The sequence below is a fragment of the Ochotona princeps genome, chromosome 2 (assembly GCF_030435755.1).
Source record: "Ochotona princeps isolate mOchPri1 chromosome 2, mOchPri1.hap1, whole genome shotgun sequence".
NCBI classification, from domain to species: Eukaryota; Metazoa; Chordata; class Mammalia; order Lagomorpha; family Ochotonidae; genus Ochotona; species Ochotona princeps.
Window position 1 is genome coordinate 122,510,087 of NC_080833.1, and position 27,903 is coordinate 122,537,989.

Here is a 27,903-nt window from a genome sequence, read left to right on the forward strand (position 1 = left end):
TCAGAACATAAATAGGCAAAAGTGGGAAAAACTGAGTTCTACTTAGTTGCCATCAAAATTTCCCTACATTCTTTGATTGGTATCCAGTAAATCTTCAGCATCACCAATGATTTCTCTGAAAGTCTACTGGACTTGGTACCCTTTTATAACCACATGTAATGCCTCTATTGTTCTTCTGCCCTGGCTGGTTTTCTCAAATGTTATCCTCAGTTCTGCTGATTCATAATTGTCTTTGCCCACAGATATATTTCTTACGATTGCTCTGATTTGTCCTTCAAATCTCTCTTCTTCTAACAAAGCTCCCTTAACGAACTCTAGGTCTTACCAACTGTTATAATTCCTTACATAATTTCTGTCAAAAAACTTGAAAAGTTCAGTTGCTTTAACAATTATCAAGAAGAAACAACAACAACAATAACACAGTTAAATGCTTCTGTCCATTATATATTGTCCGTAGGCTAATAAAGTAGAATTTTTCTTGGAATTTTACATAAGTTATTTGCATAGTATAGCCACTTGTATATTATCTCTTTTAACAAATAAACAAACCAAACTTATAAATCCTATCAAGTTATTTAGTTAAGGGATAGCCAAAAATACGTTATTATTTCTAGCAATAACTTACAGGATCAGCAGGGCCACAGAATTCTCGAAATGTCTTTGTAGCATTAGTCTGTTGAATCTCCATTGCTACACAAGGGCCAGAATACATTTCTGTCACCATCTCCTATGATACATAAAATAAGAGAACACAAAAGAATCAATACAATGGTCTTTCACACTTATTTTAATTGCCACTATTCCTTCAATGATCTTAAACAGTTAAAAGTTTTTTGTTTTCTTCCCTATCTGTAATCCACATGCCAGCAGGTCCCAAATTTTATCCATTTTTCCCGCAAAAATATATTTCAGATATGTTCCTTCGTCACCATTCCTGCTACTATCATTGTAATACGCTTACCACCTGATGATAACTTTCGTTATTTTAAATTATCTTCTGGCATATTCGCATTCCAGGTATCTCCCACACCATGAACACAGTGATGTCAAATTAACAAATTCCTACAAATTATTTCTCTGGAAGAACCTTTTTAAAAATATGTTCTCTAATAAGAATTAGCGGGAACAGATTTATTCACCCACACACAACATCTTAAAAATAAGAAAAGATAAATAAAAAGAAACCAGCTTTTGGACACTGGATGCCATATGGCAAAGGACTGCAACTGTCGAGAAAAGGGGAACAAACAAGGAAAGCTAAATAAGTGTTTCATCTTAATGTCTACAGGCAGGTTCCAGACGGTAGGACAGGCAGCCAAAGCACAACACAGCTCAACATTCTCACTGAGCTCAGTGCGGTCAGTGAGCTGGAATTTTCAGGAAAAAATGATGGACAGAAAAACGGAGCTATACAGGCACTAAGATACAGGATCTCCAGAAGTTGGTATGAAACTTTGGCTCAGAGTTTGAAGCATGCATAAAGGAAACCACTTCAGTTTGGGGGAAAAAAAATCAATAAGAAAGCAGTAGATCCAATAACGCAAAAAGGTGACATATGGCCAACAAGGATTACACCGCTATCAGAAGAGTGGAAAGCCCTCCTATGACACAAGTAGGGGTGAGGTCTACGGGGGAGGGGGGCTATCACAGCACAATCACTGAGCTAAACTAACCCCGGGTGATGAGAGGCTCCGTGTCAACCTGACAAAGCTTGAAAGCAAGTCTCAGAAAGTGTGAGACTGTGCCCAGTCAATGTGTCAGCACTGGTGGCTCAGCGGCAAAAGTGTCAAACTGCTGCCGGATAATTGAATCGTCAGATACGACAATATCCAAAAGGGACAACTGTAGTTTTGTAAATTCACCACTTAATGAAATACTAGGCATGCAGAAAGAAATAGAAAAAAAAATTACAAGAATGGAATTCAATAAAGAGGCCCAATAACAGAAGACATAAGACTAACATAAGAAGTTAGAGCAGCTAATAAAAATAGGCTCCATTTACTCAAATTAAAGAAGCAATGGGACATATTAAAGAGAAAAACAAATCAAGGGTATTAAGAAGATCCCAAAGAAACCTCTGGAGATGAAATACAAAACATCTGAATTTAAAAATACACTGAATTTTAAAATACATTGAGTTGTATGAACGATAAGACACTGCAGAAAGGTAAAAAAACTGAAAATGTTTAATAATAAAACTACTCAAGGGAGAACACTGAGATAAGGAAAATAATGAAAAACAAACACACAAAGTTTACTTGAGGGACAATATAGAACTACCATTTGTGTAGAGGGAGTTCTAGAAAAAAGCTGATGAAGAGAAAAACAGTTCAAAAGATAACTGGCAAAAAAATCTGTCAAAATTGCTGAAATCCACAAACCTATCAATCTAACAGGAATCAAGGGGAATGAATTTACAGCAAAAGTACAACAGAGCACAGTATAAGGAAATTAGTTACAAACAAATAAGAATTTAAAAATTAAAAATACAGCAAACTATTCCGGAAAGAAGAGTTAGTGAAAATATTTCACTTTGACAAGTGAAAAATACAGACTTTGAGGTAGAAGGACAGATGGAAAACACAAAGACCAACCAAGGAACCAAGCTAGTAAGAGCTGAGTGAGAGTTCTCCTAACTTGCAGGAAGGCTATGAGATGAGGCCAGATCACGTAGGACAACGTAGGCTATTTGGATCACTCGGGGGTGGCTTAGGATTCATAAGACCGAAGGAAAATAATATTTTACAGGCTGTATTAAAATATTAAGGCAAACTCAGTTACCTTACCCAACAGAAATGACAGAAGTTAAAATGGAAGGGAAAGGGCTTCATAATTAGCGTGGTTCACCAAACCTTGCCCATTGTAATCCCCACAAAGTCACCGTGCTAGTTCACAAAGGTCACATGCAGACTTTCTAATACACAACTATGGTGAGTTTGATTATCTGTTTCATGATATTAAAAAATCGCTTTACATAAACATTACATATTTCCTGCTTATTATTTACTTATTTACATAAATGTTTCCTGCTTCCCTCCCCTCCTTCCTCCTTTCACCCCTCCCTTGTATTTCTCTCATTCACTCTTATTAACTCCCTCAGTATCAATGACAGAAAATGAAACTATTGACACACATCACTGTTCAAAATACATGTAATTGAATGGGAAAATAAAGCCCAAAGAAAAGAACACTACATCGTAAGTGTACAGCACATTTCTTAAAAAGGTGAGATTTTAAAGTTGTTTGAATTAGTGAACAAATTTTGCAGTCATACAAGAAGTTCTTTGTTTCTTTTATAGCCCTTCAACTATTTCTCCTGGGTGGGTCGTTTGTGGGATGGTTTGATTTAAAGTCTGTCCTCCATTAAACATCAACTGTGATTATTATTTATCACATACTGAAGATATCAAACACCACTTCTTAAGATTACAAATACAGAAGCACAAAATTCACGTATAAATGTTCAACAGAGGATCCACCTCCAAAGAATACCATCACTAAATGATATAACAAAATAACAGTAATAGCTGACAATAGTTCTGGAATACTTTGAACATGCCAGATGACTTTATATGACTCATTTCCCTTCGTTCTCACAACAGTCTCACAATATAAGATTAATAACATCGTCCTTGGTTTCAAGCTTAAAAAGGTAAATAGCTGTCTATGGTTATGAAAGTAGAGGAGTCAGATTTAAATGAAGCATCTGACCCCATGATTAAAAAAAAAAAAATGGAGGGGGATTGAGTTTAGCCATTTACAAGCTGGCTACTATGAGCTTCACAAAAATACCAAAAATCTAGAGTTTGAAGAAAACCTGCGTGAAAACCTAAAACAAGAATAATGTTACCAAAAATATTTGTGGGGTTGGCACTATGGCATATCAGGCTAATCCTCCACTTGTAGTGCCAATCACAGATGGGTGCCATTCTGTGTCCTGGCTGCTCCACTATCAATCCAGATTCCTGCTGACGGACTGGAAAGCAGTGGAGGATGGCTCAAGTCCTTGGGCCCCTGCACCCGCATGGGAGACCGGGAAAATCTCATGGCTTCTGGCTGCAGATCAACTCAGCTCCTGCTTCTGTAGCCATTTGGAGAGTGAGCCAGCGGATAGATGATCTCTTTCTGTGTCTCTCCTTCTCTCTGTAAATCTGCCTTTCTGATACAAATAAATAAAGCTTTTAAAAACAAAACATCCGATACAATTACGTCAGTGACTGTCATTGTTTCTATATAATCTACATTTATGAATACAGGGGATGGATATCTATTTTGTACTATACATTCTATATTTAAGAGGATCATTTCACAATTATAAACTAACATAATTTAACTTACAATGAAATAGAGCCAGTAATATGACTTTACTAAACTTTAAAAATATGAGATGTGACATACCATTCATAAGAGTATCATTTACTTCAACAAAATATTACTGAGATAATAATATTTCTATTTACATTTGGGAAAACCTTTCAAGAAGAAAGTTTTTTTTTTTAGATAAAGTAAGATTTTATATTATGTACACAACAATGTCATTGAAACAACGAGATAATGATATGCAATGGTTTAAATACAACCACACTATGTTTAGTTTATGCTTGCAAAGAGGGAATCTCAACTGTACTTGATCAGTGGATATCCAACAAGGTGGAATATTCCACATGGGGGGAGGGCGGGGGGAGGAGTGGGGTGATTCCCAGTTGCAACGAAACTGTATCACATAATACAATGTAATCAATGAATTAAAAAAATAAAAATAAATACAACCACACATTGTCTTATTAACTATTATAAATAATGATCTCATTTTAAGCTTGATCAGCTTCTTTAAGCTGAATAGATAACCATAAAATTACTTAAAAATAATGATTCATCTGATGTCATTCTTTTTTTTATTACTAAATAGCCATTTTTGTTTGCTCTAGGTAGACTTTAAGACAAACGATGATGGCCAAGCCTAGTCAAGGACATTACATGCCCTACTGAGTAAGAATCAAATGTAGAGGAAAGGACAAAAACACCTGCATATTATGTATTATGTGTTGCTGTTGATTTGAATAACAATGTGCATAATTATTTTCACTTGCTTTAAAAATGTATGATTTGAAATGCAGGCTCAGTAAGGTGGGGGTGGGAAGGCGAGCACTTCTACCTGCTGGGTCACTTCGCAAATAGCCAACAATATCCAGGACTGCACCAGGCTGCGCTCAGGAGACTGGACGGAACTCCTTCTAGGTCCGTCACTGTGTGACAGAGGTCCAGGCGCCTGGGACATCTGCTCTCCGAGTTGTATCTTCAGGAAGCTGGATGGCAAGTGGAACAGCTAAGACTCAGACTGGGGCTCAAGTGAGATGCCAGCATCGGACAGTGGCTTCATCCACACTTAGAAACGCTGGTCCTAAACCTGTTTGGTTTCTACTGGCTAAGGCATTTTGGACAGTCTTCTAATCTGAAAATATCATGTACTTCTCAGAAAGCAAAGTTCTGTGCTGATGACACATTTTCCACATTCTTCCTGGATATTTCTGTCTCATAAAAAAATGCTATCATATCTTCTCCCAGCAATTGGGGATAAGTATTTCCACATCACTGAATTAAACCATCTGGTCTTTTGCAGAGGGAACACTTTAAGGAGTATTTTAGATTATAAATTACATTGAGATCACTCTCTGAGACACTATAGCCCCTGCTTATCCATCTGGGACTAGTTCTGAGACTTTTAGCCCAAAACTGAAGATGGTAATGAGCCTCATACGTACTATAGTTTTGCCTATATATATTTCAGATAAAATTTAATCCATAACTTAGGACCAGTAAGAGGTTAAAAATAGCAAAATATATTAATATTAATAAAATCTTCACAAAATTTTAAAAATCTGTGTGAATGTTGCCTCTCTCATCAACAAAAAGATTAATATTTTCAGATCAGAGTTAATGTCGGGCAACTGAAACTGTAGAAATTGAAACTGCAGAAAGCGAACACAACCACACACACACACATCAGGCACAGCGCTTTACATTTATTTCAATACTTACATTATACTCAGACACCACTCCTTTATAAACTTCATAGAATTCTTCAACATTAACCCTGTCCATATTGAACTATATTTGAAAAACAAAAGAACAAAAAACAATGAATAAAAGAAAAATGAATAAGTGATACCTAGTACTCAACACTTACAGGATTTTTTTGTGTGTATATATGTATTTTTTACCTTAAAATGTAAGCCTGGCATAAATTACTATTTAAAGAAAATGTTACTGAAGATCAGTTAGTTAACAATGACAACAATTATTGAGTACTTAATGTGGTAGACATGATTTTAGGTTCCATCACCATATTTAAGACTCAGAATACAACCCTACAATATAGGTAGTATTAACAGTCCCAGTTTTACAAGGTTAGGTGTAACTTCCTAAATTCGCAGGATGAGCCATGGATCATATCCTCAACAACTACACTACATCTCTCTGAACAAAATCACTTTCTTGATTTATTAAATGAATCAAGTGCACTGTAATTTTTATTGATTGGTACCAAAATACGTATTATTAAAGAGAAATAGTTAGAATTTTATAAAGGGAGTGAAAAATTACCATTTTCCTCCAAAACATCTAGAAAAAAATCCCCATACTTGTTCTTTTTTTTTTTTTTTTAAAGATTTTATTATTATTGGAAAGCCAGATATACAGAGAGGAGGAGAGACAGAGAGGAAGATCTTCCATCCCATGGATTCACTCCCCAAGTGAGCCGCAACGGGCTGGTACGCGCCAATCCGATGCTGGGAACCAGGAACCTCTTCCGGGTCTCCCACGCAGGTGCAGGGTCCCAAAGCTTTGGGCCGTCCTTGACTGCTTTCCCAGGCCACAAGCAGGGAGCTGGATGGGAAGTGGAGCTGCCGGGATTAGAACCGGCACCCATATGGGATCCTGGGGCTTTCAAGGCGAGGACTTTAGCCGCTAGGCCACGCCGTCGGACCCCCATACTTGTTCTTAATAAAACTCTTACAGAAGTGATCTAGAAGTGTGGGGCTCCCACATCCCTAATTTCCATGTTGACAGCACCAGTGGATGTTGACTGGGTTTATGTTTTCCTTTTCTTTCTTTTTTTTAAGATTTATTTTTATTGGAAATGTACATATACAGAGAGAAAGGGAGAGAAAGTTCTTCCACCCATTGGTTTATTCCAAAAATGGCCACAAATGCTGGAGCTGAGCCAGTCTGATGCCAGGAGCAAGGAGTCTTGTCCAGGTCTCCCATGTGGGTGCTGGGTCCCATGGCTTTGGACCAACCTCCACTGCTTTGCTAGACCATAAGCAGAGAACTAGATAGAAAGTGCAGCAGCTGGAACATTAACTAGAACCCAAATGAGAAGCTGGAGCTTGCAAGTGAAGGATTAGCCATTTAAGCCATTGGACCAGCCTCTGGGTTCAAGTTTTGACAGAGATACACACACATGCAGAATAAAAGTGGCTCAGGAATTGGAGCAAAAAGAGTGATCTGGACTTACTCCTCAAAAAAAAAAAAAAAAACTGTGAGTAAGAACATACTTATAAAATAAGTCTATGCTTACTCTTACAAGGTTATATTTGTATCTAGATGGAAATATAAAAAACTACATTAAATTCGAGGATATCAAAAACTAAAACGTTACTTTTTGTAAAATAGACTCGGAACACTGAATTTTATTTTACCCCTATTTTGTTCCTTTATTGTTTTCTTTATTGTTACCAAGATTGAAAGTCACTGAGGAACTGCTGCCCATACAGAGCATGATTCAAGTTTTCAGGGATTTGGCTTCATAAGCAACATTACTGCTCAAACTGCATGCAGATAACCCCACAACAGAATGGTAATGAAAGGTGTAACTTATTTAATGCTTGGTTATTTGACGTAGAAACTTCCTCAGACATTGAATGTGGTCATTTAATTTATTTTGCAAAATAACTGCCTTAAGCATCAATAATTTTCTTCTTTCCTAAATGAGAAAATCGAGGATAAAGAAGCTGGACATTGGGTCAAAGTCACAGGAGCAGAAAGCAGTAACAGGCCCTGGATTCAGGAAGGAACAGATTGTCTCAATTCCAACAACATGCCTCTAGAACCCTGCCTTCCCCGTATGTTCAATTCAACATCCTATTTGATTTTTTCCTTTAATAGTTCTCATAGTAGGAATAGTGTTAGGTCTGTGTTCAAATCTGAAATTCCAAAAAAAAATTTTAAGTAGGCTTGAGATGCATAATTCTGTAAATATTATATGAAGCTAACAGCTAAAAAATAAATGGATAGAAATTTCTTAGGAAAGATTCTTCAAATATCTAGTTTTTCACTGGCCTCCAACTTTTCTTGATGAAGTCATAAGCTAGGAGATATACTTTTAAACTTTTGAATTAATTTAATTGATACATAATTGCACATACTATGGTAGTTCAATATTTTACTACACATATGCAATTATAATGAGGAAATAACAGTAATTAAAATGTATATGCATATATTAGCCCAAGAATTTATCATATCTCTGCATTGAGAACATGCAAGATCTTGTCTTGTAGTTATTTTGAAATATATGATAAATTATTGGTAACTACAGTCACCACCACCTATCAAAATGCTCTTGGAAACCCTCATTCAATCTTTCTATCCATCCCACTCCTTTCAAATACAAACACTATTTAGTTGCTTGTGACAATTATTCTACCACTTATCTCAATTTTCACATCAATATATGGGAATGTGGTATTTGCTTTAATTTGCCTGGCTAGTTTTACCAAACCAGCTATTATTTAAGTCTTTTGTGCCAGGAATGGAGGTCTTATGAATACAAAATAGGCAGAACCTTAACCTGATTTTGGATGGCACTAAGACTTCACTGGAAACAACAGGAATTTATTTTCAAGAAAAGATGATACAAATAACACTGAGAGGAAAATTCTAAGCTTCGAGAAATATGGCTTTGGCCATACAAACAAATAACAACAACAACAACAACAAAAACCCCAAAACCAAAACAAATATAAAGCTGCTATGTTTCAAACACCACAAAAAACAGTTTATGTGATTTATATAGATTTACTATTTTGGAAATTCCACATCAAATGTACAAATAAGTACGGCACACAGCTTTGGTCTCTAGCAAAATTCTCACTATTGCTTCCACGAAGGGTTTCCAGGGAATGTGTGAACAAGGCAGTTGTGAACCAGGCTAGGCTTGAGAGGTCCAATGGTGCCAGGGTACACAGAGGGATGGAAATACACAGTCCCCCAAAAAGGTTCTGAGAAAGCATCTGCAAAGACGATACAAGGTACTAGTCTGGGAAACACTGAACTTCCTTCACCACCTGCTTATTTACGAACCCGGAAGACTGAAAGCCTTCAAACTGCCTACATTGATTCCACTTTCGTTTAGAAAAACTAAGTGCATTTTTGGTCCTTATTTATTTTTTTTAACAAAGTGCCAAGATATGTGTAACATTCAGTTAGGTATACTGTAAAAACAGGCTGGAGGTAAAATCAAGTCAAGTTTCTACTACTTTGGTGACCATTAGCATCCCCACACAAAATATAAGCAAATAAAAAGGCAGAAATAATAACTAGGTAAGGGAAATGTGCCACACATACACAGATAGGAATTCCAATAGCAAATGTTCTCACCAGTAGCAAGAAAAAGAGTCTATGGATAAAATAATTTGACAACATTTTATTATAAAAAGGATATTGAGTTGAATAAATATACCCTTAAGTTTACGAGTTGAATTCACAAGCAGACACAAAATATTTGATATAAAACTTTTAAGAAAAAGCACCTACCATCTGCATAGCTGAGACTTCAAACCCGGCGTCTCTAATAGCCATGAGGATCTTGCCCAGGAGACCTGAAAATGAAGAACAAATGATGGCAGAAATATACATTTTAAGAAATATAAACCTTTAGCTTTTTAGACATGTAAATTTTCCATATCAAACTACTCTTCTTAACATTCATGTGAAGAAAATACACATTTTTGCAAAAGAGAGTAACTCCCTAACATTGAGAAATACACTTGGTCATTTGATTCCCTAAGTTCCTGAAGCAGGTCAATAACGGTCCATAGGAATTTGCAAAAACATTTTAATATATCATTTTGCCTTTGGGTCCATAAAAGGTTAGTAATTGAGAGAATACAAAAAAATTAAACAATTTAAAATTAACATTACCAAAGAAAAAAACCCTAAATACTGAAGTTCTGGATACAGAAGAAACTCACAGAGTAGTTCAGGGAAGCAGAAAACTAAAATTATAAACGAAAAGGCAGGCAGAAGCCTCAGGAGGACTGGAAAGCACCAAGGACTCTTAGGAGCCGTGGACACTTAAGTTTTCATAGGGACACATCTAAGAAAGTATGGGATTGTTCATCTGACAGTAAGAACAAGACAGGAAAACGAAACTGAAAAGGAAGGGATGAAGCTTTGGATCAACATAAAGAATGGGGTCATCATGGCACAGATGAGTCGTCTCATATTACGGACTTTATAGACTGCACATATGGTCAAGATTTGATACTCTGTTTCATTGCTATACACACTCAAAGTTTAGTTTTTTCAAGTCTGTGGAGACTTTTTCTGCATCTGTCTCTGATGTAAAAACACCTGCCCACACCTACACTCAATATTGTGCATGATCTGGACACACAAACCACCAAGCAGTGCGGGTGCCTGACGATACATTATTTTGTGTTATCTTATTGGAGCCAAGTATTACTATTTCAACTGCGGCAGAATGAGGAGTGAGAAGAGGACAGGATTAGACCTATTTCTCAAACTGTACATTTGTCTCACATGAAGGCCAAATAATATCACAGCATGTTACGGCAGCAAAGGCTTTTCAGGAGCTTGAAAGCAGGAACTGGCAGGCTGCCTGAGTCACCACAGTCAAACAGGCCCACACACAACTCAATCTATACCACATCTAGCTCAGCTGGATTTTGCAGCATAATATCTTTTCCCTATAAATACTACAAGCTTAAATTTCATTCATTTTATATTTTTATTTGTAACTAACATCTAAATTATGTTAGTTATTTATTTACACATGGAAAAGTTTCTATTTAATTTTATATTTGGAAGCTTAAGTTGCATTACAGAAAATCAATATAATTTATGTTAATATCAAAAGCCCATGATTTGTATTCTGCTGTGGTAGTTAAAAAAAAAAAGAGTCCTTGAGAATACTAGGCAGCATAATACAAAATAAAAGTAGTATTACACTAAAATTACTAACATAATGGTGTCAAGTAATGTGTTCTAAAGAACAGATTACAATAAAAGGAGCAACAAAGATTTTTCAAATTGTTTTGCACAATAATTGAAAAATCTTCAACCATTATAACTTTAATTATTATGTCCTATTTCGTACTTCAAGGAAATAATGATTATATTTTCTATACAAGAAGTAACACAATGAATAACAAATGAGAAGATAAAAGAACGAAAGATGATTCTACAATTTTTAGTCCAAGTGACTAGAAGATTGACATCACTTTTTTTTAAAGATTTAATTTATTTTTATTGGAAAGTTAGATATACAGAGAGGAGGAGAGACAAAGAAGATGATCTTCCGTCTGATGATTTACGCCCCAAGTAACTACGATGGCCGGAGCTGGGTTGATCAGAAGCCAGGCGCCAGGAAGCAGAGCTGGATCAGGCCAAAAAAAGTATTCAAGAATTGAAAGACACTATTAAGAGGCCTAATATAAAAGTTATAGGAGTCCCAGAAAGGGCAGAAAGAGAAACTGGTTTTACCGATATTTAACAAAATACTAAGGGAAATTTTCCCTGATCTAGAGAAAGAATTGGGAAACAAGATCCAGGAGGGGCACAGAACTCCAAACAGGCTTGATCAAAAGCGATCTTCACCACGACACATGATCTTCAAGCTCTCTTCAATTGAACATAAGGAAAAGATCCTTAAATGTGCATGTGAAAAAAAAATCAACTGACATATAAAGGAATGCCAATTAAGCTCACAGGAGATCTCTCACAGGAAACTCTACAGGCAAGAAGAGAATGGAGGGACATATTCCAGATTCTAAAAGAAAAAAATTGTCGGCCCAGGATAACATATCCAGCAAAGCTTTCTTTTGTCTTTGAAAATGAAAGAAAATTCTTCCACAGTCAAGAAAAATTAAAAGAATCCGCCTCTTCCAAACCTGCCCTACAAAGGATACTTCAAGATGTTCTCTTGACAGAGAAGAGGAATAGCACCCAAGAAAACCAAAGGCAAATGTGAAGAACATCCCAGTAAAATGACAACGGAAGACTAAACCAATGAACAACCATTCCTAAAATGACAGGACCAAAGTACCACCCATACGTATTAACCCTGAATGTAAATGGCTTAAGCTCAATCAAAAGTCAAAGATTAGTAAACTGGATTAAAAAATAAAACCCATCTATTTTTTTTTATCTAGAAGACCCACTTTTCACCAACAAAAATGTTTTCATTTTACTAAAAAATAGGGCGAAGGGGAAGTGAGACAGAAGTGCAGGGACGAGAGGCGGCAGAAGCTGCAACAGAAGAGCTTACAGATCACATACACAGTTTGGACTTCATCCTGTAGAACCGAGAAGCTGTAACAGAAGAGCTTACAGATCACATACACAAGTTTGGACTTCATCCTGTAGAACCGACATTCTTAAGGTTCGGTTTTCCTAGATTCTTTCTGCTCTTAAAAACTTATTGTAGACTCTGAAGTACTTTCATTTATAGAGGTTATAGCTATTAAGATTTAGTACACATTTTATGAGGATGTTAAATACTGTTTATTTTCAAAGCTGAGTGACAAAGATATATATATATATATATATATATATATATATATATATATATATATATCGAGAGAGAGAGAGAGAGAGAGAGGTAGATATCTTCCGTCCTCTGGTTTACTCCCCGAAATGGCTGCAAGTGCCTGGGTCAGGCAGAAGCCAGGATTCTGGAACTCCATCTGGCTCTCTGACATGAGTGCAGGGTCCCAAGACTCTGGGTCATCTTCCACTGCTTTTTCAAGTGCATCAGCAGGGAACTGGACTGAAAGTGCAGCACATGGAACTTGAATCAGTGCCCATATGGGTTACAGGCATCACATATAGTCACTTAATATGCTAAGCCAGCATGACATAACCTCCCAAAGATTTTCAAATACATATTAATTTAAATACTTTAACAAACACCCATTATATTTTAGCATAAATACAGCTCTTGAGAAAAGAGAACCACATACTTATGCAGTGTGCATCTTTACTTCCAAAGTAAAGATGGACTTCCAACGAAGCTGTTGAATGTATCTTGACAATAGGATGCTGGTTTCTCTGCTATTGTCCATGCTCACAATGTCAGGATACACTAAAACAGCAGAATGATGCACTTATGACTGATTGTGAAGGACTATATTACTGTAATGACATGGGAGAAGTCAGTGAGGGTGGGGCAGGAATTTGGGAGGAGGGAAGGGAAATCCCAGAGTCCATAGAACTATATCATGCAAGGACCAGAGAAAGCTCCCTTCCCTAGTCCCAAAGGAAATTCACTGTTCTTCTGTTTCTGCAGACCACTCAGGGCTCCTGGCTGTAGTTCCGATGTCCTTCCATCCTACAAGGAAGGATTTGGACTTCTTCCACCCCATGTGGTAGATCCAGATGGGGGTGGGTGACCTCAGAGTTCTCGGCCTCTGAAGGCACTCCAATTCCCCGTGGTCTCCTTGGCAGTTGGGATGTAGTCCTTGGTGCCCATACTGACAGTCCTTGGTGAGGATCTAGGAGTCTTCAGGGTTGGGATACAAGCCTCCTCCTGTCTACCTGCTCTACTCTGGGATCCCCCTGCTCTGTGCTAATGACCTCCTATTAAGAGGTTGTCAGGATCACTCTTGATTCCTCCCATATGCCTTTGTAGTTTTACTATTGCCTAATGCTGATTCGAGTCTGTTGTCCATGAGTTACCAGTTATGATCCTGATAGGCCATACTTCATGCCCTCCTCACACATTCTAGGGAGATGGAAGATTTCTCTGTCCCCACCCTCTCAAGCAATGACCATCAGGATCGCTCCAGACACCCATCAAAAAAAAAAAAAATCTAGAATAGATAGACAGAGAACAACAAGGAAAGCTTAGAATCAGACAGGAAACGGTCAGTGTGGATTCACTTATACCTTACTAGGTGGGACACAAAGATTAGTTACTCCTCATTAGGGTACTGAAGATTATCTCTGCACACTCCTCCTAAAACTCTTCTGCACCTAAATGGTTGACAAATGTCTTGTTAGAGTTATAAGCCAGTCTAGACTACCCGAAAAACAGCCAGGTTCAGCAAAATTATGCTTCAACACTTTAAAATGCTAAATACTACAATGAAAATAGACACGAGACAGCTGAATAATAGTCTATAACCTTTTTAAGGTGTATAGAACCCGGTTGTATATAAACTAAAATTGAAATATCAATGAAGAAGTCACAGGATGCAGTTAAGAACTTGCATTTTTTTCTTTTCTTTTCTTTCTTCTTCTTTTAACATATTGGTTACCCAATATTATGTCAATTAATTCCATAACGTTATAAATTGTGGCTGATGTTATGTCGGGGCTTTTAATTGATTGAGATGATACTCTGCTGGCTCTACCTTCAGACCAGAGATGGTCTCCCCAAGAAGCTACTGAGCTTATCTGGACAACAAGATGCTGGACTTTATGCTTGGTGTATGCTTGCAATGAAAGAGTCTCAACAGAATTTGAACTGTGGTAATGCAACAAGGTGGAGGAATCCACCATGCGGGGAGGGTTTGGGGAAGGGTCAGGGGAATCCTAGAGCCTATAAAACTGTGTCACATAATGCAATGTAATTAATAAAAAACAAAGATCTATATCATGGAATAATTAAATTAAAAAATTTTTTCAAAAAATGTGTGAGGTGATACTCTTTTTATTTTTTAAGTTACCTATATTTAAAATCACTGCTGCATTTAGTATTTTGAATTTTTATCCTAAGCATTATTTCTACCATCATTCTTCGTTTGTTTGAAAAGTGCTAGTTCAATAAGTTGTATGGGTCTTCCAAATGCTGACTCATTTCATAATACCATGGCAAAAACTCAATTTCTGTTAACAGTAGTAATTTTATTAGAACAGTCGATTGGGGAGGTGCTAAGCTCAAACTGGATAATATAGTTTTCCCATATTTTAATATTAACTTTAACTTCTCATTTATCTTGAGTTTTATCTTTGGCAACAACTGTTGGCAACTGTTTTCTCTAAATGGTAATTTTAAAGAAAATGCCTGAAAAATACCCATTCCCGAATAACCAATTTGTCAAGGAGTTCTTTCACATACAAACCATATTCTATAGAACACAAAAATCCACAGTTGAGCTCAGAACTCAAATATGTACATAGTATAAATGTTTTCTTAGAAACAAAGCCCTATATAAACATCCAATTTCTTCATACAGAGTACAATAAAAGACGTATACCAAATGGCCACAAAATTAATAATTTTTCTGCTCCACTGAGGATATTCCAAAATGAGAGTGACTTTCTTTTCTTTCAAGTACATGATGATGAAAAGCACAATATCTTATAGGACAGTTTGATGCCACTGCCTTGATTTATTACAAGGTATTAACAGCTTTGTACAGCATTGTTTTTGTATCATCAGTACAAATACCAACACATTTAAAAAAAACATTTAATCTGTTATTATGAGAGTAGTTTTGATGTCACAGATACCTAAAGTGTTTTTACTGGTGATAATAATAAAATTTATATAATTACATATGTATGTTGATCTAAATATGAGAGTAGCATCGGTCTATAATTAATACAGAGAGATTACATTTATAAGGGATCTTCAACAAGTATGAAAACATTTTACATAAATTTCAAAAAAAATTGTATAAAAGTAAACTTACGTTTTAAATCCATACTTTCATCACTTTTCGAATCATTGTCATAGTATTAAATCTAGAACCACAATGAACGCTGAATACACCATCTGAACACATTAATTCTATTGACAGATCAACTTAGTAAAATTGCCATTCTGCCAAGGAAAGTCAGATAAAAAGTTCAATTCCTATTTATTTAGGTAGTATGCCATTATGATACCCACACCTGGTACGTGGCCTGTTCAACTCTCAAGGAAATTGCCCTTTTTATACTAAGTTGGATATGTGTGGAGGGAGGAGAGAAGAGCATTTTAAAATCCTGTTCTGGGTTTAACAGCCTAAAACAACAATTTGATGAACATACGTCCTGTACTCTGTTCTGGATACAAAATGTTCAGTCTTCTGAACAAATGGCTATAACTAAGTAAATGAAGCACACACAGCGAACAAAAAGAGATGAAACTGAATTTTATGCAACAAACCTCAGGAGTCAAATAAAGCACTCTGTTTTATTTCCCTGTTGTTTCCACAGCTTATTTGTTTTATAATAGTTTGCTTTAAACTCTCTGAATGCTACCTGTAACTTCTGAATGGCAGATCACCTTCTCTCGGTCCCTACTCCAAAGACCTCACTTCATAACCTCATACCTTTCATCTGGTTTGTTCAAAGGTCTCTATAAATAGCCTCCCTATATTCAGTCACGCACAATACTAGGCATCTATAACTAACTAGACATTTTTTTAAAATGCTTGCTTCTGCTGAGATGAGCACCGATTCCTCCTTGAGGAAAGAACTTCATTAACCCTAAAGCACAGCTTCAATGAGTGATAAAAATGATAAGCACCAGACCTAACCAGGGCTAATCAAAATATTCTGTTTTCTGGGGCACAGTGATTTCCAAGGAATGGATCCATATATTTGCACAAACCAATTACATTTCTTTTTTAGTTTTCTTTCTCCCTTCCTTTTTTTTTTTCTTAAAAAAAAAAATATATATATATATATAAGCTGGAGGCAAGGATAACAAGCATTCTTTCCACTCTTCCTAACAAACATATGCACATTATATGGCTGTTAGAACTCCCATTCCCACAGGGGAAAGAAGCTGACAATCGTGAGAACTAAGGACTTAAGCCAGAGAGAATAGAGACAGTGGCAGAGTTACTTTTGTGTTGCCTAAGGCTAGCATGAGCCCTGTTCCTCTTCAAGCAGCCTAAGCAAATCAGACAGTTTTGGAACACCGAAGTTGGGCTTCTCTTGCTTATACCAAAAACTACTATCATGAAACCACACAATTTATATAAGACGTGAGACACTTCACCCTGAGAAAGAAAGGCTGAATTATGAAACGTGGAAGAAAAAAAATATATATATATTTTGACAGCTGTGACATTCTGGTCCCTGCTGTCCTGATAAAATTGCAAATAGAACACATATGTATCTCAGAAAAAAAATACTATGTACAGTCAAATGATCACAAAATGAGATAAGATGACCCTACCTTTAATAAAGAGGGAGAGATCACGAGATAAGATCATCTAGCTGTATAATGGCAAGGATCATCTTTCCTCACTTCAAAACGAGCTGCAATCATTCTTTTTATTAATTGACTAGTATGGTAACTAGTGAATGAGGCCTACAAATATAAGGTGGATTGAAATTATGTCTTTGCAAAATCTGATGAAAGGAAGAGACAAGAGGGAAATGTGATTAACCTCTTGGGACTTTATCTAGGGAATAAAGTAAGGTGTTCTCTGTTTACTAATAAAAATGAATGAAAATGAACAGCTAATGTCGAAAAATAAATGGACGACAATATTATTATGGGACATTCCTGTTCAAATAGTATTTTTGTTTTAGAAAGAGTAAGCTTACCATTTTAAGAAAAAATAGGCTTGCATTAGGTGAAGGAAACATAATATGTAATAGAATAGACTTGGACAAATTAGGCAGTTTAACATAAACTGGTATTAATAAGATTAAAGCAACAGTAAAGGTTTCTAAATAAGAGAACATGTTTGCAGCACTCAGAAGAAAACAGAGTAGCATCAGGGTCATAGGAACGAGCGGTGCAAAGGTGCCACTTAAGGGAGTCCTAGTGACAAAAGCAATAAAGTACAAGTATGATTGGTGTTAACATGATTTTCAAGACGTATTGGGTGTGACAGCAGGTAATGAATGCATGGGAATCATTATGCTTAGTAAAATAAGCCAGTCACAGAAAAAAAAAGAAGTATCATGTTTTTCCTGATTTCTGGTAACTAATCCACAGAACACAGAAAGTGTGGTCTATATGAGCTAGACTTATGCTTTGGGAATTGATTATTGTTTACAGCCTTTGTTTTTACTATGGAGGAACAGGATGATTTCTTCTTCTTCCTTCTTCCTTCTTCTTTTCTTTCTTCTTTCTTCTTCTTTTTCTTCTTAAGTAAGCTAAAAAAACATTTTGCTTTTTCATTGAAAGGCACAGGTGGATTCCATCCTTTGGTTCACTCCACAAATGGCCGCAATGACTGGAACTCCTCTAGTCTGAAGACTGCAGCCTGGAGCCTCTTTGGGTTTCCCACAGTAAGTGCACAGGCCCAAGCACTTGGACTATTCTCCACCCATTTCCCAGGCACTTCAGGCAGGAGCTGGATCAGAAGTGTCTTTTGACACTTTTCATAAGAGACAATTTCTTTCATCTTTGGGAAACCCAAGCTTATTCAGAGCCTTTACTGTTAAGATACCATCTTTTCTTCAGTTATTTCTCTGTTTCACATATAAGAATCAATTATATCAACAAAATCTTAGAATTTGTAATCTTCCATGTAATTTGAATAATCTTTTGATGACTTATAATCTGAAAACATGCATTCTATTTTTGAAACATTTTGTGATAAAGCATCATCATGTGTGTTGAGTCCCTGGATTCCAGCTCCACAGCACTGGCCCGGCTCCAGGTGGGGAGAATCAAGCTGAAGTGCAGAACGGACGTGTGGGGAGAAGAATCTCCTGTCTCCCTTCTGTCATTGTACTATTCTCCAGGGAAGTCTGCAGACAAAAGGGTTAGGGACACAGTACCACAATGCTAAGCGGCTTGCCCAGGAGGAAATGGGCACATGGTATCTTTCTTACAAACTGAGTGTATCTCATGTAGTTAGTCTCAGCATTAATTATCATGAGTGCTATAATGACATGGTTCTTTGATAGACAAGTTTATGGAAAATATGGAAGGGAAGTGGTTGAAAATCTGTCATTAAATTGTGCGCAAAATCTAGCAATAATTCTCTTCCTCACAAAAATTTCTGTGTACACATGGGAACTGGTAGGTTAATGAATAAATATTCCTAAAGCATGAGTGTCAGGTTGTTCCAGGACTACTGAGTTTTAACATACAAAAGGTAGGAAAATAGTCCTTCATTTCTCTTAGGAATAATAATTGAAACAAAAAAAACCACCCAGAATCAAACATACTGTAAAACACTAACACCTACCATATGTTTGTGCCTTTTATACTTCAAAAGTTATTAAAGCTTAAAACTGTAGTGGACTTCTGAAAGACCTACATTTTAGCAGCCTCTTTCCTTGATATTATAATTGTGCTTTGTTTTTCCCATGAAATTGGGTTTGCTCCCAACCTCAGCAGACAGAAAGGTCAACCTAACAGTCATCCATTTACACATCACCTTTCACTGCTATTTTCATTAAATAGCTGCTTTACAGAAGCTGAAATATATTATAGCATCTACTTTGGAGGTATGTCCTAGATACTCAAAGTTTTCATACTTTAAGAAATTCTCACCATCCTGTGTTACTGAGACCATAATGATATTCTTATTTTATAATGGATGATGTATGTGAATATTGAATTAATAGGTAATCATTCAACTTTACTTAAGCATTCAGAGATTGGTAGAAGTAGTAGCAATATGGGGGCAGAGTTACAACAGAGTGGGTTCAGGCAGCCTTGGTTACACTGACATCCCTTATTAAGGCCTCGGTTGGAGTAGTGGCTGCTCTGTTTCCAATCCACCTCCCTGCTAATGTGCCTAGGAAAATAATGGAGGATAGACCAAATGTTTGGGCCCCTGACACTGACACTGGAGATGACGATGGAGTTCACGGCTCCTAATTTTGGCTTAGGCCAGACCTGGCTTCTGAAAAAACTTGGGAAGTGAACCAACAGATCTAAGATCCTCCACTCACCACCCTGCCTTCCTACCTGCTCTTCCTCTCGCTCTGTCACTGTCTTTTAAATAGTAAGTAAGCAAGTAAGTAAGTAGGTAAATAAATAAATCTTTAAAAAGAGAAAATACACCTCTTAAAAACAGTCTTGGGCCTCGGCGCAGTAACCTAGGTGCTAAAGTCTTTACCTTGCATATACCAGGATGCTATATGGGAGTCAGTTTGTATCCCATCTGCTCCACTTCCCTTGCAGCTCCCTGCTTGTTCCAGCTCCCTGCTTGTGGCCTACGAAGGCAGTAGAGGATGGTCCAAAGCCTCGGTACCCTACACTCATACGGGAGACCTGGAAGAAGCTCCTGGCTTTGGACTGGCTCAGCTCTGGCTGTTGGGGCCACTTGGGGAGTGAGCCAGCAGATAGAAGATCTCTCTCTCTGTGTTTCCTTCCCTCTGTAAACCTGACTTCCCAATAAAAATAAAAATAAATCCTCAAAAAATTAAAAAAAAAAACACAGCTTCATAACAGAATAGCAATCATAAGTAATGATAGCTAACTGATGGCACTTTGAGTACTGGTTACTGTACTAATGGGTGCATTCCTAACAAACAAATGAAGAACAAGGTCCAATGATGTGAAGTGATTTCCCGAGTACCCCATGGTACTCAGAATTCATACTTACACAGCCTGATTTCAAAGTAGAACTAATTCATTCACTAAAAGGATTAAACTAACACATAAAAAATAGCACCAAGGATATAAACACACTGTGTAATTTTCTTTTTTTAAATTATTTTTTAATAATCTTACTTAGTTGATTAGGGTACAAAGGGTCAAGGGCTACAGGGTGTGAGTGGGTAATACCATTGTTTCCACACTAATATTATCATTTTTCCCTGTATCTGGGGTCAGGGGAGAAACAAAGGGAAAAGCCCAACCCATCCTCCCACCCACCCTAGATCTGCAACAGGAGGCGTGCTCTGAGGGTCCTGCTCAAACAGTTTTGATAGTTCATCAGTTCTGGATTGCTGCCACCTTGCAGTTCCAATCACAATGAAACCTATTCAGAGTTCACTGGCTGACAGTCTCTTCATGGTTGGGGTTCTAAGATCAGCAGTTGAGTTGGAGGGATCTCCAAAGAAACTTCATCTGGGATGATCCCAGACCTGATTGTTGCATGAGTTTGCTAGTACAGAGTCCAACACCGTCCGTCACACCAATCAGCTTATGCACATGCTGGTTGTTGCAATTGCTGGGTACGTTCTGTTTCCAGCCCTGTCTTCCTCATGAACCACCTACTTCATACTCGGTCTTCACGCAAAGCAATTGGAGCTGCAGCCTAGTTGGGGCGACTCCCCATAACCCCCACCAGCTCTGCCCCCTACCCCGGTCCCCATGCTTGCAAGTATGTACCACAGGTTTGTCCAGTCTGTCCCACATCCCATTTAGCTCTTGTACATGTTAATGGGCATTGAAGCCTAGTTCAACCCAACCAACCTACTATAAAAATACAAGAACATTCACTTTGGCTTTTTCCCCTTTGAAAGCCTGAGTTCCAAAATGACTATATATATATATATATATATATATATATATATATATATATTGACAATACACACACACACACAAAGTGACTACATATATATATACATATACACACATATTATATGTAAATATATAAATATATTTTATATATAACATATAAACTTTTTATATAGATAAAAGTTTTGAATTTCATGGTACAATTCCTTAGGGTCTGGGATTTCCCTACCCCCTCCCCAAATTTCCACCCCACGACTGATCCAAAATGACAATATATTTTCTCCTTCTTACATAAAAAAATACCTTCTCATTTTTCCAGGGTCTATTCCACAAAATGAGCTCTCTTTTTTATTTTTTTCATTCCCATGGCAGAACCATTGCCTTCACATAGAACTAAGAAGCAGAACTGCCTACATACACATGACTACTATTTGTGCCAAAAAATTCCTCCATAAAAGATAAGGATCTAAATCTGTAAATAACTTCCTTGTTTGCTTCAGGAACTTTCTAAAAATGCATTTACTCCAACAATGGACCGCAAAACAACTGTCTTTTCATGATAGTCCTTCCAATGGGTAAGTGACTAGCTTGTTAAACAACCGTACACTTACAAGAGTTGGTAAAGATCACTGACTAACCACAAAATATTACATCATGAACCTCGCCCATAATCAATCAGATTGTTGTTTCTAGCCTTTGTCTACACTCCTGGGAAAAGTGGGCTTTTTAGTTTTTCCGAGTTGAATATTATGGTTGATGGTGCATTAAATTCAGGAGGATGAAGCAAACTCCAATTATGTTATTGTGAAAACTGAAGGTAAAATAAAGGAAAGAAGGATGGGGAATTAGAGGAAGGCAAGTATGGTTATCTTCCTAGAATTGTGTCTATAAAATCTGTTTGCCTTATATTAACGAATTAACAAAGCAAATTTACGTTAATAAATGCTTTATAGGATCCACACAAAGTAATTTTTATTTAAACTTAGCAGTTATTGTATTCAAGCAAGATCCTACGGAACGTCGTGCATTCTAGGGCAATCGAAACAATCATATAACAAGCCACATATTAACAACTGAAGAGTAGAACTGTCTTAGGTGGGCGAGCAGAGAAATCCCCCCAAATTTAGCAAGTTAGGAATGACTGAACTCTACATCCTAATTAGTGAGGTCTAGGTAAAGCCAAATCGGGAGCCTGACCTGTAAGGTACAGGCTGAACAATTACAGGCCAACTGACTTCTTCCTATCTGTTCAAAACTTTCTCCAAATTTCTGGGCCGCTGTATCCATTCCTGGCTCCTGGTCTCAGCCTGCCAAAGCCCTACTGCAGCCATCTGGGGATGAATCAGAATCTCTGATTCAGACAGACAGAATCTCCCCCTCTGTATGCTCTCCCCCTCTCTCTAATTTTGCACTTCAAATAAACAAAATAAATCTTTGCAAAAAAGACTGATAACCAACACGTATTCTCATCGTTCTTTATTTTGTCTCTTTCCGTGTATCACCTTTTCTTCCTTAAAAAAAGATGAATTATTTGGAAAACACTTACTAAAACATATTTTGAAACAAACAGTAAGTTCTAGCATCCTACAGTTCAGTGAGATAAATAAAGCTCAGAGTATTGCATTATATACATTATAAAGAAGGGGAAAGAGGTACTAGTAGACTCTAAACATGAAGAAAAGATAAAGAAATGGAAATATTTGTAGCTTGTCTTGATCAATTTAAACTGCACATGTTCACATACTACACCGTTAGTTACTTCATAAACAATGTACGAGTAGTTAGGCCAAACAACTAACAATATCAGACCAATCAGATCAACTCTAATGGAACACAGCATTAAGCTGGTAGCAGACATTTCACCCACAGGGTGAAATACTGATGTGCCATGTCCCATCAGTGCGTTCAGGTCCTGTCTTCTGCTGCTGGCCACACTTTACAGCAACAGCAGGCTCCAGGAGGCACAGGGGATGGCTTCAGAGCCCGGCATTCATGCCAGAGATCAGAATTACATGATGAGCTCCTGCCTCTAAGTGTGCTCACTTCAAGTGGTCAGAAGCTTTTAGAAAATGAACCATCTTTTCTCTAGTGGAGTTCATCGAGTGCCCATGGAGTATGCGATGGCAACATAGTTCCTAAGAGACTTCTGTGTTTCCTTTTAGTGAAGCATGTGCTGCCTACTCAGTGGCACATTACTTAATCAAGGTGCTACAATTTGTTGTTGACGTTGTTGCTGTTGTTATTCATGCTGTGACTGATGTGGCTGTTATGAAATGATGTCAATCCGAAAAGTAGTTTAAAAATGTTCTAGATATGAGAAAAATGTCTTTGGTATTTTGAGATTGCAATAAGCTAGTAAATTGCTTTAAGTACGATGGGTATTTTGGTGATATTAATGCTTTCAATATATAGGAATTTGATTTTAACAGATAATTTTATACTATGAATGTTTACTGTTAGTTCCAGGTGTGAAATATGGCTTTTTGTTATTATACTTTTGTTTTCAAAAGATTAATTTTTCTGGCCGAAAGTCTTAATTATTTTAGAGATAATCTGTGACTACTTTGCCATGTGTGTGTTTTTCCTTTCTTCCTGCTTGTTCCATGAGGAAGATATTCTGACTTTGTAGATGGTACATGCTTATGCTTTATTGTACAAGAAGTCTTATGTTTTTAAAGCAAATAAAGGTGTTTAAAAAATTAAACAAAAAAAAGAAAAGAAAATGAACCAGCAAGTGGGAGCTGTGTCGGTGTGTGTCTGACTCTCAAATTGAACCAGAAATTTTAATATAAACCATGCTTAGTACATAAATGATAGTACATATTATATACATAAATGATAGATTCTAGAAAACTTTTTACAAATGTATTAATGTGCCAAAAAAAGGCTCCTTGTTTAAAAAAAAATTAAGGCATTTAGAAAAGAATTTATCATATTTGAATATGTATGTTAAATATGCATGTGTTAAGTTTCTGTATACAAGTACATATATACACGTGCGTGTATATATGTGAGTACATATTCCCAGGCAAGAAACATTATCGTAACATATTACTCCAGTTTAGTTTCACAGATTGCTAAAACTAGCCATTTCCAATATTACTATCATTTCTTCCATTTGAGTGTTACTACTCATGTGTGATATTTTGTAATTATAATTATTTTTGTGGAATAATTAAATATAGGGAATACAAAATGGAAATCAAAGAGGGGAAGGCTGGCATCTTGAATTTTCTACTCTAAATCAGAGGAAATAATCTCATGAGGCTTCAGTCAGCATATCTAAATACGAGAGACAAATACACCTGGCATACTTGCAGTGCATAGAAGGTACAGCTCCGCTCCCAGGCACACAACCACAAGTCCTGTGTAACTGTTCCCTCTCAGATCACCTATGCTTAGGGTCCTAACACTGTATAAGATGTTAAAGCACCAACTAAATAATTAAAGAAGAATTAATTATACAACAAGATCCTCAAGGTTCATATCCTTTTAACCAATAATCCGACCTGTAGGAAACTGGCCAGAGGAAATGATTAAAGAGATATAACATAAATATTTTTGCATAAAGATATTCTTCAAAATTTTATTTTACTATTAAAAAACTAAACACAATATAAGTATCCAAATATGATAGTACATAGATATGATTATTACTATGTGCTGAATAAACTTTTAAAACAGTCCCAAAGATTTCAGGAAATCCAAAAATGCTCATATAATTAAACTTAGAGTAACACCCTATAGTACTACAGCTCAATCAAGCCAGCTTTCACACGTACCTATGTGTACACATACATATAAACACAGATGAGAAACATGTGTAGAAAATGTACCAAAATACGAAAAATGCCCATTTCTGAATGATGACAAGGCAGACAACTTTTATGTTTTTTAAATTTCCAATTCTACTGCTCACCTGAATAACTTTTTATTCAGAAAACATAAAATTTAAAATTCCATTTTATAACTGATTTAATAGTGCACTGCATTATTTATTAATACCATTATCTTTCCATTTTATAACTGATTTAATGGTGTCATTGTATTTTTTATTAATCTCATTATTTTAAACATTGATATATATGTTTAACGCAGTTCACACTTGAAGGATGAACTTTTTCACTGTGTCCCTTGTTACTTCCAAAACATTCAGAATAGCTCCCCAACACATATACAACAAACTAAAACAAGTAGATTAAAAATAAAGATTAAAAATAAGAAAAATCAGTACAAATTCTCACACACGTGTGTGTGTGTGTGTGTGTATGTATGTCTTTCAAGATACTAAGAACTGATGAAGCTTTTCAACTATCTCAGGAAGCATGGTGCTGCAGCTACAATAGGTATTATTTTAAATGTACATTAGGAAAGCCTTGGATGTGAACTAAGTGAATGAGTATGTGACTGCAAAGAGGAGGTCGATGCAGCACCGTAGGAAGACCATGACTCAGAATGAAAGAGAATACAGAATTTTGGCTCCAAACCCACAATGGAAAACAACACCAAAAGGCTGGCTGCCCACCGTTGTTGGTTTTAAGCAACACAATAAATGTTGAAATGTCACTCTATGTTCTTTAAAAATGTGCAAGTACTACATGTCAATCTGGATTTCAAAAACTGATTTTTAAAAAATGCTCAAGGAGTCAAGACCTGTGATAGGGTGACTGAAATTGACCTTATGCAGGAACCTGAGGAAAACCTTCTTAGAACCACAGACACAAAGCAGAGGTACAGAGTGAGACAGATTTCCCAGTATTTTGTTGCCTAGATGCATGTGCCTTCAACAAGTAAAAAAAAAAAAAAAAAAAACTCAAGAAAATACAATGTACTTCATATTTTGTATTCAGCATAAGACTTACCTTCACTGATAGCATGGGGCTTAATAATGCAACAGGTACAGTTTGTAAATTTTGCTGTATTCGCTGGTCCACAACCTCCACTTGAAGGGAAAAACAACTCCATTTCCTAAAGGCAGAAGGAAATGAGTTTGACATATATGATATCTTACATTGAATATACAGAGAAATTATTAGAACTGTGTGATTACTTTTACTGTTTTATAATACAAATATTTTAAGTTTTTTAAAATATTCATTTATGTATTTGAAAGGCAGAGAGAGAAATTTCATTCGTTGGAAGACCCATGACTTTCCAAATGACCACAGGGAGGTGGATCAAACACATAGCAGCAGGAACTCGAATCACTGTGCATCTGGGATCTGGCATTGCAGGCGGTGGTCTAACGCACTGCACTACAGAGCAAAACACCATCTCAAATACCCTAAAAATGATCTATGTATATTCTGTTTCAAAAGCTATAATCAGAGTATGTAAAGAAGTACTAATCAGTCATGATAGCATGCATGACTCTGTCTATCTTGTTACTATTGATAATCTTTTTTTTTGAAAGATTTATTTTTTTTATTGAAAAGTCACATATACAGAGACAAGGAGGGACAGAGAGGAAGGAAGATCTTCCATCCACTGGTTCACTCCCCAAGTGACCACAACGGCCGGTGCTATGCTGATCCAAAGCCAGGAGCCAGGAGCTTCTTCCAGGTCTCACACATGTGCAGGGTCCCAAGGCTTTGGGCCGTTCTCCACTGCTTTCCCAGGCCACAAGCAAAGAGCTCGATGGGAAGTGGGGCTGCCGGGATTAGAACCAGCACCCATATGGGATCCCAGCGTGAGCAAGGCAAGGAATTTAGCCACTAGGCTACCACATGGCCCTCTACCGGTAATTTTTTGATGATGCTTTCTGGTCAAATAGTGACATCAATATTCTGTTGGTTCCCACATATCTACCTTCTAATAACCTCCTCTCTAAACTCTATCCCCACAATTCTGCAAAAATCACTTAACAAATCTTCACATTTAATATCTAAAGAAGAATTCTTTCACTATTTCCCCAAGATTTGTTATCTCCCACAAATAGGAAAATAGGGGGAAAAAGTTATATCTGATTAGCTTTCCTAATTCACTCAATCCAAGCTATCAAGTAATCCTTGAAAATATATGCAGAACTAGAGAGAAATGTACTCTCCTTCATTGTTGGTGGGAGTGGTGGCTAGTACAACCACTATGGAATTCAGTATGGAGAGGGCTCAGGTAATCAAAACTGATATACCTTTTGACTCTGTTCTCCCACTACTGGGAATATATCCAAAGGAAATGAAATCTCATCTGAGAAAGTGACCTGTAATCCAGTATTTACAGCAACACAATCCACAACAGTGAAGACACGGGAACAACCCAGATGTCTGCTGAAACGGGGAAAG

The 27,903-nt window shown here is 36.8% G+C and overlaps 1 protein-coding gene across 1 annotated transcript in view; it reads right to left on the bottom strand.

Moving 5' to 3' along the window:
* NME7 (NME/NM23 family member 7) overlaps positions 1-27,903 on the bottom strand; it is a 210,938-nt gene that overhangs the window by 89,451 nt on the left and 93,584 nt on the right. The window contains exons 7-10 of the mRNA XM_004589161.4: positions 26,485-26,590; positions 9,817-9,881; positions 6,040-6,108; positions 626-727 (exon numbers count right to left, since the gene is read on the bottom strand). Coding sequence (XP_004589218.3) covers positions 626-727; positions 6,040-6,108; positions 9,817-9,881; positions 26,485-26,590 — 342 coding nt within the window. The remainder of the gene's footprint in view (positions 1-625; positions 728-6,039; positions 6,109-9,816; positions 9,882-26,484; positions 26,591-27,903) is intronic.